At 43.0% G+C, this 21,642-nt stretch overlaps 1 protein-coding gene across 4 annotated transcripts in view; it reads right to left on the bottom strand.

The window, feature by feature from the left end:
- The window catches only part of ADAMTS9 (ADAM metallopeptidase with thrombospondin type 1 motif 9), a 196,666-nt gene that overhangs the window by 25,552 nt on the left and 149,472 nt on the right, over nucleotides 1-21,642 (bottom strand). For 3 of the 4 annotated variants that reach the window (XM_060202965.1, XM_007520619.2, XM_060202964.1), the window contains 6 exons: nucleotides 11,795-11,968; nucleotides 5,533-5,727; nucleotides 3,094-3,226; nucleotides 2,641-2,735; nucleotides 2,319-2,413; nucleotides 2,094-2,227 (listed from right to left, as the gene is read on the bottom strand). In XM_060202965.1, coding sequence (XP_060058948.1) covers nucleotides 2,094-2,227; nucleotides 2,319-2,413; nucleotides 2,641-2,735; nucleotides 3,094-3,226; nucleotides 5,533-5,727; nucleotides 11,795-11,968 — 826 coding nt within the window. The remainder of the gene's footprint in view (nucleotides 1-2,093; nucleotides 2,228-2,318; nucleotides 2,414-2,640; nucleotides 2,736-3,093; nucleotides 3,227-5,532; nucleotides 5,728-11,794; nucleotides 11,969-21,642) is intronic. The other variant, XM_060202966.1, reaches the window with a different exon arrangement.

Below are 21,642 nucleotides of genomic sequence, written 5' to 3'. Positions count from 1 at the left end.
CAGTAACTTTTAAGAGCTGATCCTATATAAATGAATATGTGGAGCATCTTGCTGAAATGAAGTGTAATGGGATGGCTGTGAGTCCCTTGTATTACTGCCTCTGGGACTGGAAATCTGTTAGAAAAGAACTTCCAGCTACTGAAGAGCTATTTCCAGAGGATTCCTCTGTCCTACTTTGGCCTAGGCACTATTACTGCCAAACTATGGAGCAATTAGAACCCACATCTTGAAAGTATTAATGGCAATTTCTCAATGTTAGGGCTAACTTGTAGTTAAAAAAGATAATAATAAAGCAATGCTTGTGTTTTTAACCCTCTTATAGCTCCAGAGACCAGCTCTGTAAATGGGACTGGGTGGGGGGGAGGTCAGAAGTGGAGTAGAGAGAACCAGGCAGTAGCGCAGTAGTTTAAGTGCACATTGCACAAAGTGCAAGGACCGGTGTAAGGATCCCGGTTCGAGGACCCAGCTCCCCACCTGCAGGGGGGGGGGCATCACTTCACAAGTGGTGAAGCAGGTCTGCAGGTGTCTATCTGTTTCTCCCCCTCTCTGTCTTCCCCATCTCTTTGAATTTCTCTCTGTCCTATCGAACAACACCAGCAGCTATAACAACAACAACAACAGTACAACAACAAGGGCAACAAAAATGGGGAAAATGGCCTCCAGGAGCAGAGGATTTGTGGTGCAGGCACCAAGCCCCATCAATAACCCTGGAAGCAAAAAAAAAAAAAAGTGGAGTGGAGAATCCTGCAAAAGTTGTCACTGGTGGGGCTGAGAGGGAGTCAGTGACACCTTTCCTGTTGGCTCCTGGGGAGCAGCAGCAGCAGGTCATCATGCCTGGGCAGTTAGTCAGTTGCATTGTGGTGGGGAAATGCAATTCCCTTAGCTGCAAGGAAAGGGACCCTTGTCTGCATCAGCATACAGGAGCCCTGGGTCTGAGCTGCACGGTTTTCCTGGAGGAAACTGCAGACCCTCTACCTTTAGCCCTCATCAGTTGAGCTGAAGGCAATTAAAAATATCTTGGTACAAATAAAGTTTAATCCACCTCCAGAGGAAAGCAATGCAATTCTATGGTGATGGTGTTAATGAGGAAAATTAATTATTCATTATTTCTGTTTCTCCTCTATTCAAGGCAATGTGGTTAGATATTTTAGCTGTCTTGAACAGCTCCTGTGATTAATGTCCCTAACAAAAATGCAATGTCGGCCAGAGTATGAGATCAGCCCACGCACAGGCTAGAAAGGTAATTCTGTGCTCCATTTTTCTTCTGTACATCAACCACTAGATAAATCAGCTTCATGCTTCTGTGGTCTCTCTCTCTCTCTCTCTCTCTCTCTGTCTCTCTCTGTCTGTGTGTGTGTGTACAGTGTTGGTGGGAGATAAATAATGGCAGCGGGGGTGGGGGGAATATGAATGTTGCCACAATAAATCTCTAAGTTTTGGGCTTATTTTTCTGCCTTTTCTTCTATCTTAAAGACTTCTCGTACCCTTGCTTCCACTGATATTCCAGGTCTTCCTTGACCATACAATCTCATTTTCTTTTTTTTTTTAATATTTATTTTATTTATTTATTCCCTTTTGTTGCCCCTGTTGTTTTATTGTTGTAGTTATTATTGTTGTTGTCGTTGTTGGATAGGACAGAGAGAAATGGAGAGAGGAGGGGAAGACAGAGAGGAGGAGAGAAAGATAGACACCTGCAGACCTGCTTCACCGCCTGTGAAGCGACTCCCCTGCAGGTGGGGAGTCGGGGTTCAAACCGGGATCCTTATACCGGTCCTTGTGCTTTGCGCCACCTGCGCTTAACCCGCTGCACTACAGCCCAACTCCCACAATCTCATTTTCAATGCTGTTTTAGGGAACACTGACATGACCTCCCCCTCTGCCATGATGCTCCATCTATTTAGTTGTTCATTCACTACCAAGTTGTTGGTTCATTCATCCCATGGTTGGACACTCTCCAGGCACAGGGAGGAAATGCAGGGAACGACCCTTGCTTGCCTGCAGGTTGACATCACTGACTGTAGCTCCCTGCTGGTTCCTGGCTCTTCCCAGAGAATGAATGAGCACATACCCACATGCTGGCCCATGAAACTTACTTATTATCTGCATGGTGGCCAGATCAATCCTGATTTTCTGGAAGCTGGAGAAACCTGCTGCTGTGTAGTCCTTGCGACACTGGCAGTCATCACGCCGGCTCCCATTATAGGGACATTCTGTCGGGTTGTGTAATCTGCATTCCAGAGAGAATGTCTGGTCAGCATGAGAAGGTATTTCCAGGACTCCCCAAGGCATCTGAGTTCTTCTGCACCAAGCTCTCCTACCTGTGCCCATAAACTTCAGAGAAATTCTCTGAGTCACCATCTACCAGTGTCATGTACTCTTTGGGATGGTCTGACTGCATGCCTGCACAGAATACCTGAAAGACACATGGCAAGGAGCTGTGAAGAGGGCTCAGAAATGGCATGAGGGAGCAGGGAAAGGCCACACACTCTAACAACAGCTAGGTCCATGGACGAGGGTATGGTCGACAGTCTACACACATAAATACGCACAAAACTATATTCATAAGGTCTTAAAATATAGTAGACCAATGCTAGCTCAATGCAAACAACCTAGAAAAATGAGTAATGACCCAACATTCACCTTCAGAGGCTTCCCTTTGATGACCAGGAAATATTCACCATCTTCACTGACAGCATTCAGTCTTTTCACTTCCTTGCAGCTCTGGGCTAACCCACCTAGAGAACAGGAAATGCAGGAACAGGCTGTGAGGCTCCTACATGGGCAAAGTATGCCTAGGGGATGAATTACTTGGTTCACTAAACCTTTTTAGCAAAGGGAACAGTGACAAAAAAAATAAATAGTAACTATGCACAGGACTTTAAAGACTTGCTAAGAAAAAAAAAGAATGTAAAGGAAAAGTGCTATCTTCATATGATTAGATGATGGAATAATGATATTTGGGGCATACTGTGTCAAAATGCATTATTAATTTTAATTTCATTATCTAAGAATAGATTATAAGGAAGGCAGGCAAAGGAATGAACAAAGAGACCCTGGTCTTCGTGCTTCAGAGGCTGGAATGGGTCAACTCACAGTTGTGGGTATTGTGGCAAGTTTTTCTTTCTTCTGGCTTCGAGTCAGTGGGGCACAGGTGGCTGGGCTGGTCCTCATTGGTTAAACATTGCACAGATCTGTGCATGACTCCAACGCCGCAGGAGACTGAGCACTGCAAGCAGACCACAGTCAGAGGGATTGATGGGCGATGAACCTAGGTGGATGGTTATGCTGATGTGGTAGTCTCAGCCTGAAAACATCTACAGGGTGTCATTTTATAGTCCATGTTGCACGTGACCAATGCCTGACACATATTGGGCATGCTATAAAAAACTAGTCTCTGGGCCAGGCTTTGTGTGTGTGTGTGTGTATACATGTAAATATTTTCTATGAACACACATATATAACTTGCACAAGATCTGGGCTCAAACATTATAAAAAAAATTTGTTCAAGGCCATAATAGAACTAGGGTTCAAATCTAGACCATGTTAAAATGATTCTATCCTTTTGCGCAATGATTTTTTTTTTTTTGCACTGAGAAGAGGCAGGGCCCTGTATTAGTGTTCCAAAGCAATCCCAGTTTTTAAATATTCTTGTACTTATGTATTTGCCATCAAGGTTAATTCTGGGGTTCAGTGTCTGCATGGCTCCACTGTTGCCAGAGGCCATTTCTTTTTCTTTTCTTCTAGACAGAGCATGAGCAACAGAAACAGAAAAGAGTCATATCACAGCTCTTGCTTCACCACTCGTGAAGCCACGTCTGCCCTCCCCACGCCCACGCCCACCGGTGCTCCTATGCGGCATCTCTGGGCTTGAACCTGGGTCCTTGAACATAGTTATACATATATTCTACAGCCCCCAATTAAAAATATTCTAACATGTGGTTCCCCTGAAGGGAAGGGGAACATGCCATGAAGGAGTTTCAATAACAACGAAACCACCTGAAATGCTTTTATTAACTGTCAGAGTTCTTAGGTGCCTTTAAAAATTGTCCTAAGTATATCTGTAACTTAGATTTTGCCTTGGTAATATAATCTAAGTAATTTTATATAGCAGTCACTTAATTTTCACATATTTTATTGATTTTTTTTGCCACCAGAGCTTTCTGAACCAATGTAATTTCACTGCTGCCAGTGATGAGATTCTGTATTTCTTTCCTTCTTTTTTTTTTTTTTGTTGGATAGGACAGAGAGAAATGGAGAGAGGAGGGGAAGACAGAGGGGGGAGAGAAAGACAGACACCTGCAGACCTGCTTCACCGCCTGTGAAGTGACTCCCCTGCAGGTGGGGAGCAGGGGGCTTGAACCAGGATCCTTATGCCAGTCCTTGTGCTTAGTGCCACCTGCGCTTAACCCGCTGCGCTACCGCCTGACTCCCCTATTTCTTTCCTTCTAATTCCACATAGAGACAGAGGAAGAGAGAGACATACAGAGAGGAGAGACACCACAGCATCCTCCACAGTTATGAAGCTTCTGTGTAAAATGCTCTTTTGTGGTGCTAGAAGCCTAACCCAGCTTTTCCTATATAGTAAAGTGTGTGCTCTTTGGGGTGAGCTATCTCCTGGTCATTCACCCTTTTTTTTTCTTTTATTTGGCGTAGCAAAGATAAATTAACAGAGGAGAAGGAGGGAGAGAAAGAGACATCTGTAGCACTACTTCACCATCTGTGAAACTTCCTTCTGCAGCTGGGGACCAGGGACTTGAACCAGGTTTTGAGCATGGTAACATGCATATAACCAGGTTCACTCCTGCCCAGTCCCAGCCCATTACCAGTTATACAGATGAGGAAGCAGAGGCATAGAAGTCATGTCTTTTGCCGAGGTCACTCAGCTAGAAAGTTGGGGAGGTCCAGGAGGCGAAGCAGTAAATAAGGCCTTGCATTCTCAAGCATGGGGTCCTGAGTTTGAACCCCCAGGACTGATGTGCTCGAGAGACGCTCTGTTTCTCTCTCCATCTCTCTCTTTCTCTCCCTCCCTGTCTTTCCCTCTATCACTTCATTAATAAATATTAAAGAAAAACAACAAAAAACGAGGGGCCAGGTGGTGGTGCACCTGGTTAAGCGCATGTTCCAATGCGCAAGGACCTAGGTTCGAGTCCCCGGTCCCCACCTGTAGGGGGAAAGCTTCACAAGTGGTGAAGCAGTACTGCAGGTGTCTCTCTGTCTCTCTTTCTCTCTATCCCACCCTTCCCTCTCAATTTCTGGCTGTCTCTATCCAATAAATGAATAAAGATAATAATAATTTTTAAAAAATGAAAAGGAAAGTGGTGAAAACAAGATTCAGATGGAGGCAGCCTGGTTTCTAAGTCACACACTTTGTTTCAAAAACACCAAGCTAGCCATCTGTACAAGAAGTACCCTTTCTCTTTCCCAGAGCCCCCACCCAGGGTCTCTCCTGGAAGAGGAGTTACAGGCGGGACATGTTCAAGGTAGGATTTGAGATGCCAAGCTTCCCCAGCGACAAAGCCATAGTCTACTTACACTGCCCCAGTTACCAACTCTCCAGGCGGCTGAAACAGGGCACTCCCTCAGGTAGCAGGGCTGGACGCTGGGGGGCTGCATGCCCGGACAGTTGATGGTGGTTTGGTAGCTGTACTCATAATTCTCCTTCCCGGTGTAAATCTCACTACAGGAGACCAGCCTTTGTTTGTAGCCCTTTCCACAGGTCACTGAGCACTGAGAAGGAAGAGGAGGAGAGCAGAGGTTGAAGCGGTGCCCAGGGGCAGCCCACAATAGGCCCCTGACCTCCACAGCCACTGCCGACCCCAGGACAAGGCTGCAGAGTGCACTCACTTTATTAGCTTATTTATGCATTTCGAGCAGCAGCCTCTGCACATGGGAGACCCGCAGCCCTGTACTCCTGGCGCCTTCCAGGAGAGAGAGCTTCTCCTAAATCCTCTGCACTACAAGATAGGGGCGGTGGAGCACCCCCAGATTTCAAGGGAGCTGGGGGGAGGGGGAGAGGTGCTACAGCAGCAGGGGGTTTGGGGTGGAGGGTCAGCAAGCAGCATGTACAGCCTGAAGCACTGGCTGACAAATCATGCTTTTCCAAACCTACAATGACCACAACAGAGAAGTAGCCAAGTAGCATGGGAAAAGTTGAGTACAAAATCCAAGGATTTAGCTATGGGGGGTGGGGGGAATCTGGGCCAGTCCTTCCCTACTCAATGTGGTTTTCTTTCCCATCTGCTGTCCATTTAATCTCCTTCATTTGCTCTTCCCCCTCACCAGCTCCCATCTATTATGACTGAAATATTACCTTCCGGCTTCTCATGTCTTCTCAGCAAAACTGTGTGATCATTTAACCCTTTACTACAATTACACAGCATTAAAAAATATCTCACTACAGAAAAGGAGAAAGACTGTACATATTATTAATGTACAAGCTCCCTTCTAAGAAGGAACATTTAACAGATACTAGAAGATTTTACAACATGCCCAACCTCCTTAGTTAAGTATTTTATAAACGTGCCACTCAAAAATAAAACTGAATTATAGTCAGTTTTGCTTTGGTGACATTTTTCGGAAAGGCCACCAGATAACTAGCCCTTTCCTGTGAAGGGGGTACATGAACTTATAAAGTGAGGATTCTGCAAAGCAAAGGATCTTGGGAGTGGGTGTTGGTGGTGACAGATGCATCCCCAGAATTTCCATACATCTGTGGCATGCTATGCTTTTTCTGAGGTGAAGACCACCCCTTCCATCAGTTCTCAATGACCATTCAAATACAGCGTCCCTTTTCCCTAATGTGTCCTGAGCAGTTGCTCCAAGCCATGTGGTTATCCTCTCCTGTTACTTTTCCAGGCCTCCTCGCTGAGATCCACACATACGAGGGAGCCAGTCCAGCCAGAGGCACGCATGGCATCCTCAGGCCTTCCCTTCCAGCTGGCTCCAGACCTGGAAATATTCTGTGTCAGTTTCTTCCTTCTTAGGCTGCCTCTGTTCTACTGCCTAAAAGCCCTGATGCCAGGCCTGGGGAGGGTGAGGCAAGCCCACAGGTGTTTTAGGCATGGACAAATGGCCAGAAAATGTTCTTTCTGCCAAAACTGGGTATTTTAGGGTGCCTAACCCAGCACCTGCAGGCACTGAGCTCACTCTCAACTATTTCAAGCAAGACTCTCTATTGAGAAGGCAAGAATTGAAATGCCTTAGCCCCAGAAGAACAGTGGCCATTTAAATGTGTGTGTGTGTCTCTGTGTGTGTGTTGGGGAGAGGGCACAGAGGGACCCAGGTGTTTACTGGTGGTATTGAGGCCAAGATATGTTCAGTTTTATCCCGAGGTCTTAGTACTATCACTTAACCTGGTACCCCACCGCCTGGACCCCGCCGAAGTTTTTTTTTTTTTTTTTTTTTTTTTTTGCAAGAAGATTTTTGATATCTTTGAAACCAAGTTGGAAAGGAAATGCACTCTTAGCTATTTCTTACTATTTCTGGCTTTCTTAATCCACCTTACACTAGAGTTTTTATGTATACGCAGCTCTGTATCTTGGGAGGGGAGAGGAGAGCGGTGAGAGAGCTCCTCTATTGATTCTCCATGCCCTGGTGTCATGTGCTTATTTCCTCACCAGTGGAAATAAGCTGAAAGTAATGGACAAGCAAAATAACACAGTAAGAAAGGTGCCTCCTTGTATGAATATACTCCAGGCCCAGGAAAGGAAAGGCAGGCATCAGTCCCAGCTAACTCAGCCCACTTTTCTGATCTAGACCGGACCTCCTATAATTCAGGTAGGAAGTACAGAGAGCTGTCTAGGGAGCAGAGCCCAGAGAAGGTAAGCCTGGCAGTGCATTTGCATTTTCGCAGTTTTCCAGGACAGAATTCTGGCTGAGTTCTAGTGCAAACTTTTTCCTGCCATGGCCCTGGCAGCTGTGCAGTCAGTCCTTCACACCTTGCTTGTACATATGCAGCTTTCAGTCTAGGATACATGCGCCTGAGGATTCACAGATATGTGGAAGGCTCTTCATTCTTTTCTTTTTAAATTCTTTTTTGCCTTTTAAAAATACTTATTTTTTGTTCTACTTTTAAATTTTATTTATTATTATTTTATTTGCATTTGTATTATATTTTTATTTTATTCAAAAATATTTATTCATTTTGGATAGAGACAGAAAGAAATTGCGAGAGAAGGGGAGACAGACAAGTAGATATACTTACAGCACTGCTTCATTTCTCATGGAGCTTCCCTAGGAAGGGATTGGGTGGTTGAACCTGGGTCCTTGTGCATTGTAATATGCCATGCTCTACTGGGTATGTCACTGTCTGGCCCTACGTTTTTTTTCTTTAAAAAAAATCTTCTTGCAAAAAAAAAATATGTTCTTGTGGGGGTCAGGCAGTGGTGTACTGGGTTACTAAGTTTAAGGACTGCACAAGGATCCGAGTTCGAGGCCCTACTCCCCACCTGCAGGGGTGCAGCTTCACAAGCCTCAAAGAAGATCTGCAGGTTTCTATCTGTCTCTTTCCCTCTCCATATCCCCTCTTCTCTCTCAATTTCTCTCTATCCTATCTAGTAAATGGAAAAAATGGCCACCAGGAGCAGTCACTTCATAGTGCTGGCATCAAGACCCAGTGATAACTCTGGAGGCAAAAAACAAACAACAACAACAAATTTTTTTCTTGCTATTTCATTTTCTAGGGGTTAAGATTTAGTCCTACTAAAACTACAAGAGTAACATGACTCAAGTCTCAGAAAGAAACCGATATTCTTTTTAGTATAATAATAACAAAAACGAGGGGCTAGGTTAGGATGCCAGTTTTAGCAATGAAAAGATTAATGACCAAGAAACAAACTAAAAATCCAAGAAGGAAAGACCTCCTAGGAGTCAGTGAGGTGAAGGGTCAAAGGCCTCTGAAGTGCAGAGACAGAGGTGGCAGCTCTGAGAACCAGCAGTAGCACTAGGAAGACCCATAAGGGGTGAATGAAGATAAAAGAGGAACCACCTCCAGATACCTTCTCCTCCTTTCCCAATGGGGTCTGAGTGAGTTAGAACCTATGCTTCACACTTATTGCCAAGAATATTTTTTACATCCCCCAAGTTCCTAGCTGGCCAGGAAAAATAATAGCATATTGTTATTAATCATTAATATGTATCAACTAATAAAATACTAGAAAACCTATTTCCATAATGACTTGAACCACATCTCCCCTCTCCTTTTTAAGGGTACTCTGGACTGGAGGAGGGAAGCATGTCTCAGCTTCAGGACCACTGACATTTGGGTTGGACAGTTGTCTGCTGAATTAATGTGGGAAGCTTAGAGAAGGCACACTGAGCTGCCTAAGCAGCAGTGTTCCAAAGTAGGTAAAAGTGGCCGTGTCCTTGCATTCTCGTAGAATTTGCATTTAGTAGACTGAAAACAGTCTTGGGTATGACAGGATGTTGAACAGCATCTCTGGCTTCTACCCACTAGATGCCAGTAGCATCCCACATCCATTACGACAGCCTGATGTATCTCGAGATGTTGGTACTTTTCTCCTGGTTGGGGAGGTGCTAACAAAATTACTGGGGTGAAAAGAAAGATGGGATGCATAGACAGGAAAGGTATAAGACCAACTTCAGTGCAATACAACCTAACATCTAACACATACACCATCAAAATATTCATTCTTTTTTTTTTTTTTTTTTTGCCTCCTGGGTTATGGCTGGGGCTCAGTGCCTGTACTATGAATCCACTGCTCTTGGAGGCCATTTTTTCCCTTTTGTTGCCTTTGTTGTTTATCATTGTTGTTATTATTGTTGTTGTTGTTGCTACTGTCATTGTTGGATAGGACAGAGAGAAATCAAGAGAGGAGGAGAAGACAGAGAGGGGGAGAGAAAGATAGACACCTGCAGACCTGCTTCACTGCTTGTGAAGCGACTCCCCTGCAGGTGGAAAGCCAGAGGCTCAAACTGGGATCCTTCAGCCAGTCCTTGTGCTTTGTGCCATGTGCACTTAACCTGCTGCACTACCACCTGACCCCCTCAAAATATTCATTTCTTTAAGGACTGCTAAACTCTGACACCATCTTCCTAGAAAGTATTTTTAGCCCACCTGCAATGTTAACTATCAGACTCGGCAAAAATTACTAAAGTCATGCCCCCCTTGGAACATACCTAAAATAGACTTCCTAGTTTCTTCCCATCCGAAGATCCCTAATAGACTGGCTCTATTCCTACCTTGAGGTTCCTGTTTACTAAACAGTTTGTCCTGCCTTATATCTTAGCACCTTTCAATCACCAAGTTGCAGAGCCTACTGTGATACCATCCTGACTTCTCTGGGCAGATGACCTCACCAATGTGTCCCAACGTCTCACCTCTCCAGAGCCCTACCCTACTAGAGAAAGATAGAAACAGGCTGGAAGATATGGATCAACGTGCCAACACTCATGCCCAATGGAGAAGCAATTACAGAAGCCAGACTTTCTACCTTCTGCATCCCATAAAGAATTTTGGTCCATAAATTCAGAGGAATAAAGAATAAGGAATTTTCCATTAAAGGAGATGGAACACAGAACTCTGGTGGTGGGAACTGTATGGAATTATTGCCCTGTTTTCTTATAATCTTATTAATCATTGTTAAATAACTAGGAAAAATTGACTAAAAGCAGAGAAAGGAAACTGCTGCTCTGTCTAATTTTGAAGGAACCCCAGTGACAGCAAGCCACTTAATACTTTTGAGCCTCAGTACTGTTGACTCTCCATGTGTTGGTGTCACGTGCTTGTTTCCCCATCACTTGGCATGACTTGTCAAAGTTGAAAGTAATGGTAAAGCAATGTACCACAACAAGGAGGGTGACTCCTTGCATGAAAATCACAGACTGACAGGGACTTGAAGATTATACAGGCTCCTGTGTTAAATATGAATAGATAAGGATCATGGGTCAGATTGAATGGTAAAAAGTTAATAGTGTTTATATATTTTCTTCTAGTTTGGGAGCTACTCTCTGCCCTGATCTAGTTTACTAGTCCTCAACTCTGACACCATCTTCCCAGACTACATTTTTAGTCCACTTGCAGGTTAGCTATCAAGCTCCAGCAAAAATTACCATAGTCATGGGCCTATAGGAACATACCTAAAATAGACTTCCTAGCTTCTAGCCAACCTGAAATCTTCCCTGGACACTAAAAAAATTATCCTGCTCCTCTGAATTAGAGGTTGTTAAATGAGCTACCCACATCTAGCTCAGGAAACTGTTTGGCTTGCCCCCACATAATATTTTAAACAAACAAACAAACAAATGAGCCTAATTTTCAAACACTCATGAATCTCATTTGAAAGTCCAGATTTTTTTGTCATCTTCTGACAAATCAGGTTTGGTAGCACTGGACTCCAAGTTCTGCATGGTGTCTTGGCAATGGACAGGGGTCTGCTCCCTTTACACATCTTATGTTAGTTAGTCACAGTCCCCACTTCTCTTTATTGTATCCTGGACACTAAGATATTTTCTCACACTTACCTTTCTTCAGACACTAACAGTTGTCACATGAATTTTCAGCCCCTGTAATAATGGCTTCCTTCTCATACCACTAGGACATCAAGACGAATCACAGAATGTAGGGTTGAGGGGAGACTAGAGACATCTCAGGCAACTCCTTCCATTTCCAGATGTGGTACTCTGGCCCAGGAAGAGTGGGGGACTCATCAGAGAACTCATAGCTCTCAGTGACAGAATGGGAAGGCGGTATGCGTCTCCCACGTTGCTGCCTTGTCATTCTGCTGCCCTCAGACCTTGGCTGAATTGAAGGGGGGATCGATGCCCCTCACTGTACCTCTGACCACTCTCCAGTGATCCAGATATATTCACAGGGTTGCACACTACAGCTCTCTCGGTCCGAGGGTCGTTGGCTCACGTCGCAATGTACTCCATGCACCTCGCTGCCTTTGTCCTCATCCATACACACCACCTTGCGGTACCTGGAGCCTGTGCCACAAGTCTTGGTGCACTGTAAAAGACAGACCAAACACTGTGGACAGGGAAGCATAATCGATAACATATTACACTCTGGCATTTTACTTACTTGTCTCACTGCTATATCCCCCTGGAGAGTGAGATCTCTGTGGCAGGGATTACCACTTCACTGTTTGACCTTAGATACCCAACAACATTGTCCTAGCAGTGATAATCACTCAATAGTTGTCAGAATGTCAGTCTAAGAAGTGTGAATGAGCCAATTTCAGCAACTAAGCTATTCTTTTTAGAAGATATTATTTGTTTATTTTTATATTTACTTGTAAATCAGAAAGATACTCAAATCACCACTCCTACACAAAATATACCAGGGATTGAACTCACGACCACATAACTGAGAGCTCAATGCTTTATGCACTGCATCATCTCATGGGCTATGAATCACTTTCAGAATTGTAATGACCCTAAAGGCCTACTGACTGCAAGGAAGACTAAAGCAAAAACAAACCAATGGGACTATATCAAATTGAAAAGCTTCTGAACAGCCAAAGAAACTATTAAACAAACAAAGAGACCCCTCATAGAATGGGAGAAGATCTTCACATGCCATACATCAGACAAGAAACTAATCACTGAAATATACAAAGAGCTCAGGAAACTTAGCACCAAAAAAGCAAATGACCCCACCCAAAAATGGGCAGAAGATATGAACAGAACATTCACTACAGAGGAGATCCAAAAGGCTAACAAACATATGAAAAACTGCTCCAGGTCGCTGATTGTCAGATAAATGCAAATTAAGACAACATTGAGATATTACCTCACCCCTGTGAGGATGGCATACATCAAAAAGGACAGCAGCAACAAATGCTGGAGAGGCTGTGGGGACAGAGGAACCCTTTTGCACTGCTGGTGGGAATGTAAATTGGTCCAGCCTCTGTGGAGAGCAGTCTGGAGAACTCTCACAAGGCTAGACATGGACCTTCCATATGATCCAGTAATTCCTCTCCTGGGGTTATACCCCAAGGACTCCATAACACCCAACCAAAAAGAGGTGTGTACTCCTATGTTCATAGCAGCACAATTCATACTAGCTAAAACCTGGAAGCAACCCAGGTGCCCAACAACAGATGAATGGCTGAAAAAGCTGTGGTATATATACACAATAGAATACTGTACAGCTATTAAGAACAATGAACCCACCTTCTCTGATCCATCTTGGACAGAGCTAGAAGGAATTATGTTAAGTGAGCTAAGTCTGAAGGCCTACTGTCTTTAAACACTCTTTTGGTGGTGGGAATGGTGTTTTTGTACACTGCTATCAATTCGCAGTCATATAAACCACTATTTAATTAATATGAGAGGGGAAAAATTGAATATCTCAAACTTTTTAAAGAACAGACTGCATCTTTTTAATACATAGGCTGAGTCTTTGATATGTTGATTCTCTTAAAAGCTTAGTCCAGGGAGAACAAAAGCAACTGGTGGCATAGCTATATGCAAACAATGTCAAAGGACATGAAATATGGTGAGGGTGTGTATGATACAGCAAATCCTAGCAAAGGGATTTTTCAAAGTTAACCCAATTGCCAAACAATGTGATTATTGCAATAACTATCTATTGTCTTCTTAAACCCTAAGACAATAGGAATCTCCCACTTCATCTATAGAGCCTATGTTTCTCCCAATCTTGAAACCTCTGGGTTGGGACTCACTTCCCTACATGCTTCTCTCAATTCAGGCCAAATGATATTGCATCTGCTGATTCCAACCTAATCAATGCAACAAGTAGCATCTCAGCATGCTTCACCTCAGACTGTGTACAGAGACATCAGGCATGGATTGTCAACCATTCACCCTCATCACTCGGGTGAGACCTTTCCTTTCATGGTAGTCTCTAATTCCATTCCAGGAGGTTCACTTCAAAACAAAGTCCCAAAACCTAGATACAGGTCAGGTCCCATAAGATAGAGCATATGTTCACATGTATCTATACATTAGGGCAAAACATAAACCTGAAAGCAAAAATACACAATAGTCTTTAATGAGTCAGTATCAAGTTCATAATGAAACAGTGTCCACTTAGACTTAGATACCCTCCTCACCTATTTCCTATTTGAGTTCTCTCACTCACTCCAAAGCTAACCTTAGCAAAGCAAGGACTTCAAAAGCTGAATAAGGGCAAGAGACTGGCATACTTTAATGATTGTTGGGAAATTGTGCAGATGTGGTTGAACATTAGCAGGGCCCACAAACCACTATATTTCCATGCAAGTATTATTTACAGATCCCCACCACGTTATCCCCTCAGGGTATTGTTAATTCAGTTAAAACCATTGCAACAGTCGCTAAGGATGCTTCCACCTTCCCAGCATGCCTTTTGTCTCTCTCCACCCCCTTTCCTAGCCAGTTCCATCCCGACTTGCCACTTCTGGTTTTTTGCCCTATAAAGCCCGCTGCTGTTCTGGTTTCAACCTCTTTTCTCTTCCGCATCCTGACCTGGAGAAGGGCTGGTGGGGATAGCTGGAAGCGGCCATTTTGCTAGCTTCACGTTATCAGGCCATTCCACCAGCTGGGGCCCTAATCAGGGAGTCCTGAGTCTCCCAAACATACCTGATGGGCCTAGACCTCAAATAAATCTCTCTCTCCATTGTTTCCAGTCATCTCTATCAGGAACAACAAAATAGACCGCTTTGTGGGCCCCTATATGACCTTGCCCTCAACCTCGATCAACATTGGTAGAGAATGTTCCATCCTCCGAAGGGAGGATGGACAACATACTCTATGATACACCTGAGGAGATGGGTCACTACTGGGGCAGCACAGTTCCTACTCATGACCACAGAATGTGAGCTCAGATCTAGAGGGATGTAGAGGTCACACAGGCTCATAAGCTAATTATGGGCCCCAGATCACATCAAATTGATGGGGTTTACAGTAATATTATGTCCCTTTCCCATATTAGGGAGCTACTCTCTTCCCTTATCCAGCTTTCTGGTCCTTTTCCCAGCCATGACATCATCTCCCCAGACAATAATTAGGATTCACCTGCATATCAGGTTTCAGGCTCAGGAAAAAAAAAACAAAAAACACTAGTATAGCTACAGGCCCTTTGAAATATAACTAAAATATGCCTACTAGCTATCTACAAAATGGAGAATCCCCAACGCTTCACCTACACTATTCCAGCCTTTAGGTCCATAATTGTCCAACAGTTTGTTTGGCTTTGTATATTAACTCTCTTTTCAGCCACCAGGTTCCAGATGCTAGCAGGATGTGACCAGACTTCCCTGGACAGACAACCCCAGCAATATGCCTTGGAGCTCCGCTTCCACAGAGCCCTTCCCCACTAGGGAAAGAGAGAGACAGGCTGGGAGAATGGATTGACCTGACCTGTCAATGCCCATGTTCAGTGGGGAAGCAATTACAGAAGCCAGACCTTCAACCTTCTGCATCCCATAATGACCTTGGGTCCATACTCCCAGAGGGTTAAAGAGTAGGAAAGCTATATCAGGGGAGGGGTTGGTATATGGAGGTCTGGTGGTGGGAATTGTGCGAAGCTGTACCACTCTTATCCTATGTTTTTGTCAATGTTTCCTTTTTATAAATAAACTTTTTTTAAAAAAAAGGCCTCCAGGAGCAGTGGGTTTATGGTGCAGGCACCAAGCCCTAGCAATAAACCCTGGAGGCAAAAAAAAAAAAACATCTTAACCTATTAGGCACTCATTTCCCCTCCCTCCTGCATCATGCTACAAACCCCAGCCTACTTTATGCTTCTACAGATCATCTATTTTGGGAATTTCAAGTAAACAGAAGCATCCAATCTATAGCTTTTGGTCACCAGCTTGTTTCATTATGCATGATGTTTTCAAGGTACATCTGTGCTGTAGTGTGGTCACTACTTTTTATGCCTGAATTATGACCCCATTTTAGGCTAGAATGCAGTTTATTTACAAATGTGGATGGCCAGTGGGGGGTCTGCACCTTTTAGAGACTGTGAATATTGTTGCTGTGACTAGTCTCATGTAAATCTGAAAACACCTGATTTCAATTCTTTTAAGTACAGCATTAGGAAACACTGGCTGGGGAGTCGGGCTGCAGCACAACCAGTTAAGTGCAGGTGGTGCTAAGCTCAAGGACTGGCGTCAGGATCCCAGTTCGAGCCCCCGGCTCCCCACCTGCAGGCAGGTCCCTTCACAGGCGGTGAAGCAGGTCTGCAGGTGTCTGTCTTTCTCTCCCCCTCTCTGTCTTCCCCTCCTCTCTCCATTTCTCTCTGTTCTATCCAACAACAACGACATCAATAATAACTACAACAATAAAACAACAAGGGCAACAAAAGGGAATAAATAAAATAAAATATAAAAAAAATTTGAAAAAAAGGGAACACTGGCTGCTAGGGTATACCTTGGGTCTTTTGTGAACCACTTTGCCCTTTTAGGAAGTAGAAGGGACTTGCAAATATCAAAATTTCTGATGCTGGGCTAGCTTCCGGGAGCAGTGGATTCATGGTGTAGGCACTGAGCCCCAGCAATAACCCTGGAGGCCATATATATATCAAAAGAGTTAAAAGAGTCACCAAATGTTAAACATTTAAACAAACAAGATTAGCCTGTGATGCACATATACCAGCAAAAGAAATACTTCCCATACAAAAGGTAACTCTACAAAAAGTTCACAATCTCAGAAAAGACAATGATTACTGAGCAGCCAAACCCGGATGAAATCTTTCAGTGTCCTGTTTTAGTTTCACTAATCCGTGCGGTTTTAATCTGTGTCAATAAGTAACCATTTAGAGCAGAAATACAAAAGATTCCTAAATACGTACTGCTTGTTGAGTGCTTCCTCCTTGATTTACAAGAATGATTAACTACCATAAAAACTATTTTGCTAAGGGTAGAAGAGGAAGTTGAAAAGACATAGCTTGAAAACAGCTCCCAGAAAAGCTAAAGTAGGTAAATAAGTTACTGCCTATCAAGTGACTAGTCAATAGCAGCTCTGAGTCATCCAACAGAGCTTTCCTCATGAAGTCCAAAAACCTAGAGAACTGAGACTAAATCACAATAAAACAAAACCAGTCCATACAAACCTTATGGCGGTGTAGGGGATTGAACCTGTTTTTCTATTATTATTAAACTTCATTACAGATTTTGGAAAAAAATGATATCAACTATGTAAGTCACACTCCTAGTTGCTTTGAATTTCAGCAAAAAATTATAATTCAAAAGGCAGAGAATAACAGTGCTGGGCTAATTTAGTAACTTTCCTTCGTCCTATAGACTACAGGGGTCTCCAAGTCTACTGAAATTAACAGAGGGAAACAACTTTCCAAATATGAAGGTGAGAAAGACCTAGACTTAACTGTTAAGGTTCTATTTTATGCTGCCAGATAGACTGGCCATAGGGCGATGGTCTTTAAAGGATCATTTAGGCAATGAGTAGGAATTATTTTTCCTTAAAATTGTAATCACGTTGCCTTACTTTTTTTTTTTTTTTTTTTTTTTTTTTAGGTAAGAACAAAACCCACTGTCAGAAAAAGGAGTTCTGCATAAGCTGAAAGAGTGGAGGATGTCATAGCAGTGTTCTGTGTAGAGTTCCTTTTCTGATAAGGAACAGTCATTACCTATTTGTCTCCTATCACTTAAAATTATTTTTTCCCCCAAACTAGTCCTCAGATAATGGGTTTTATTCCCAAAACTCATTTTAAAGTCAGGTATGGGGAATATGGACATATTTGTCCCAGACCAGTATATTTACAAAGGAAAAGGGTAGAGGCAGAAACAATAATACAGTGGGCAGATTTCATAATCTTGAAGTTACCAAAAGTTACTGGACTACGTTCTGAGCTGGGTGCTAGAATTCATCCTTGACATCTTCCTATTTACCCTCTCCAGCTACCACTACACTATGGTAGCAGCCACTTCACTGTGGGGTTCCATGTGTCAGGACATCAGATAACTGGTGGCCAGTGGGATAGCATTTAGGACCCCCTCTACTGAGCAGATGTGCATTTCATCAAAGAGTATATGATAGAGTAAGAAGCCAGCAGGCACTTCTCTAACCCTGACTGTAAAAAAAAGACACAGGCTGGGCAGGAATTCCCACCCAGCTGGGTGCCCAGGGAGAGACAGATGAGGAGGAGTTACCAAGGAGGGGATATGCTAAGTAGAATCAGAGGGAGAGTGGATCTTCCAGAAGCAACTTCTAGTGCAGAGACTAGAGGGAAATGTTATGGGAGAAGGGACAGGGAAATGCCTATAGCAGTTTGGGATTAGTGAAGCCTTTGACTAGAGAACTGGGTTTCAGAAAGCGGACAGAGGAGAGGCCAGGACTTGAGGAAACTTGTAAATGTCTGCCACTCCTTAGGAGAGAACTTGCCTTGGCTTACAGCACATGATATAACCCAACTGCTCCTGAAGCTGAACCATATTTAGCCTTTTGGACCCCTCAGTCACTCTGCTCCACTCGCTCCCCCACATTGTGCTTCTATCCACGAAGACAATGAACTCCCTCTTCCTTCTGCCTGGACTCACCTTCTCTTGTCCTTCGCTCATAACCATCCTAGGGAGTGTAGGACTGACCTAACTTCTTTTGCATCTATCTGGACACCTTACTTCTTCCCTATCACAGCACTTTTCACAAAATGGCAATTTCATTGGACATGTGTATCTACTTGTTTTCTGCCTGTCACTCCTACTAGAGGATACTCCCACTAGAGCAATTTCATTTTGTCAACTGCATCCTTTTTGCTGGCATTTTGAAGATGGTCAGTTTTGGGGATAAGTTAAGGAGGAAATCAGTCAGAAAGTTATTACTGTTTTACCCTTATACACACATTCAATCCTGGTCACTCTTTTTTGTAACTTACAAAAAATATATATATTCAGAGCACATTGGCCAACAGCCTGCTGCTCATTTCTAACTTCTCTGCACTGAGAGGAACTTGAGAATTATTCTACATCTGATCTTTTTTTTCCTGAGGCACTGAAGGTCCCAGTTTCTTTTTTTTTTATTTATTTTTTGAGAGAGATGCAGACACACACACACACACACACACACACACACACACAGAGAGAGAGAGAGAGAGAGAGAGAGAGAGAGAGAGAGAGAGAGAGAAACACCAGAGCACTGCTCAGCTAAGGCTTATTGTGGTGCGGGGGATTGAACCTGGGACCTAGGAGCTTCAGGCATGAAAGTTTTGCATGGTTTGCATAATGGTTTGCATAACCATTATGCTATCTCCCTTGCTCTCTACATCTGATATTAAGAAAAGCCTTAGAATCTAAATATGCATGAGGTCACATAGTCAGGGCCTGGGCACTTCTGTAAAGGCCAGGCATGTCTAAGCACAGCTTGTTCAAGGCAAAATGACAAGAAAATAAAACTGCTCTCCTTACAGGGAAAGCAGTGATCTTGATTGTTTTAAAAGACATTTGAGAACATCATGATTCTAAGGAGTTAAAGAAGGCCACCCATTAGTAGACATTGTTTTATGATGTCTTTCCTTCCTTTTTGCCCACGTATTCAACTGTCATTTTTGCCCATTTATTCATTCAACAAGTGTTCAATGCTGTAGGCACTACACTGAATGCTAAGTAACAACTTTGAGGAGAATGTTCTCTGACCTCAAATAGCTGACATCACAGACAAGAAAAACATACAATAATAATTTAGAGTGCTAACTGCTAAAGCAGTGTTTCCATGGTCATGTAAGAGCTGAGGGGAGGAGATTCAGGGACTCAATAACTGGTTGGAAGGTGTGATCATCAAAAGATTCTAAGAGGAAGTGACCAACAGGGCAAGAAATGAGGGAAGGAGCAGGGCACTATCACTGTAATCCAGAGGTAGCAGAGAAGGAAGAAGGTCCTCCAGGTAAAAGGTAACAAAACCAAAACCTGAATGGCCTGAAAGATTTATGCCTTAATGCTAACAGATGCATACTTCACAAAATTTAAATTGTGTACTAATACCCCTACAACTATAAGTCCATTCATGCTAGATTATATTACTACGTAAATCCTTATAACAGTAATTTTCAAAAATTTAATTTTTGGTTTGTCTCCTGATTTGTTTTTGACTAGAACATCACTCAGCATTGACCACTGCTCATGGCAAGGACTGAACCTGGGACCTCTTGGATGCAAGTCCTGTGTACCACCACTACATTACCTTCTCAGCCCTGTTTCTATCTCTCAGACAACCTCAGGAGCATTATAGTTCTCAAATGAGAAGCCAAATAATTTATCCAAACTTGCTGAGTGATAGTAAAAGTCCAACTTTGTGATAATCAGGCTAAACTGAAGTGCTAGCTGTCATCTCAATGCCCCAACAGGAGCTATTATGCTAAAGAGATACAGCATTTGCAGAAGGTCTAGCATGCACCAGGTACTGCACTGAATCCTTCACTTAATCTCACTGAATCCTCAACCAAATCAACAGCCAAATCTGATACATACCTCCACTCCCTTTGTAGATGAGTTCACTGGAGCCAAGAGATTTGAAGTCAGTTCCCCAGACCCACATACCAATCAATTTTTAAATTTGCTTACAGAATGGTATTTCTAGCATAAACAAAATGGGATGTGAGCACTGGATAGGGCATTCTTCTCTCCTCTGGCCCTGAATATGTATGTCCAGTCCCCACCCACCTACACAATGTCCAGAGGCACAGTGATGCCCTGACCAGGCCTGACAAGGAAAAGAGGCCCACTGAGGTACTCCAGCATCATCAGTGCTTCCCCTGTGACATGGCTTAAGGTCTGATCACCAAATAACTGGACCAAAAATTTTATTTTCAGAAGGGGTGAGGAAGGTATCCAGTAATAGGAATTCTACTTAATGCCAGCTCTGCAAGATATTGATGATAAGCCACTGAGAAAGAAAGAAAATCATTTAGCTTAGGTGTAGGTTTGATGAACATAGATGCTAGGATATTGAAAAAAAATCTAGCCAATCAGATACAGCAACATATTAAAAAGACTGTATGTACATCCATCACGAATGAGTGGGATTTACCTCAGGAATGTAAGGCTGGTTTAATACATGTAAATCAATCAATGTGATCTACTACATCAATTAAAAAAAAAAACCCACATGATTATCTCAATAGATGCAGAGAAAGTCTTTGACAAAATCCAACACCCTTTCATGATCAAAACACTACAACAAATGCGACTAGATGGAGAATTCTTAACCTAGTGGAGTCCATATACAACAAACTTATAGCCAACATAATATTCATTGATTCATCATATTCAACATTGAGAAACTGAAAGCATTTCTCTTAGATCAGGTACTAGACAAGGTTGCCCTGCCCGCTATCACTGTTACTACCGAACATATGTTGGAAGTTCTTGTAATACAAACAGGCAAGAGAAAGGAAATAAAAGGATACAGATTGGAAAAGAAGAAGTCAAACTGTCACTATTTGCAGATATTATAATATACATAGTAAAACCTAAATAATCCAGCAGGCAGCTCCTGGAAATTATCAGGTAATAAAGTAAGGTGTCGGGCTACAAAATTAACATACAAAGTCAGTGGCATTCTTTTCTGTAAATACTAAGTCAGAAGAAGAAATCCAGAAACCAGTCCCATTCCCTATAACAAGAAAACCAGTAAAATACCTAGGAATAAGCCTAACAAAAGAAGTGAAATAAGCATATACTGAAACTATGAGTCATTATTCAAGGAAACAAAAAAGATACAAAG

The sequence above is a fragment of the Erinaceus europaeus genome, chromosome 12, assembly GCF_950295315.1.
Source record: "Erinaceus europaeus chromosome 12, mEriEur2.1, whole genome shotgun sequence".
In the NCBI taxonomy this organism is placed as follows: Eukaryota; Metazoa; Chordata; class Mammalia; order Eulipotyphla; family Erinaceidae; genus Erinaceus; species Erinaceus europaeus.
Note: the sequence above shows the minus strand (reverse complement) of the source record. Positions and strands in the feature narration are given on the sequence as shown.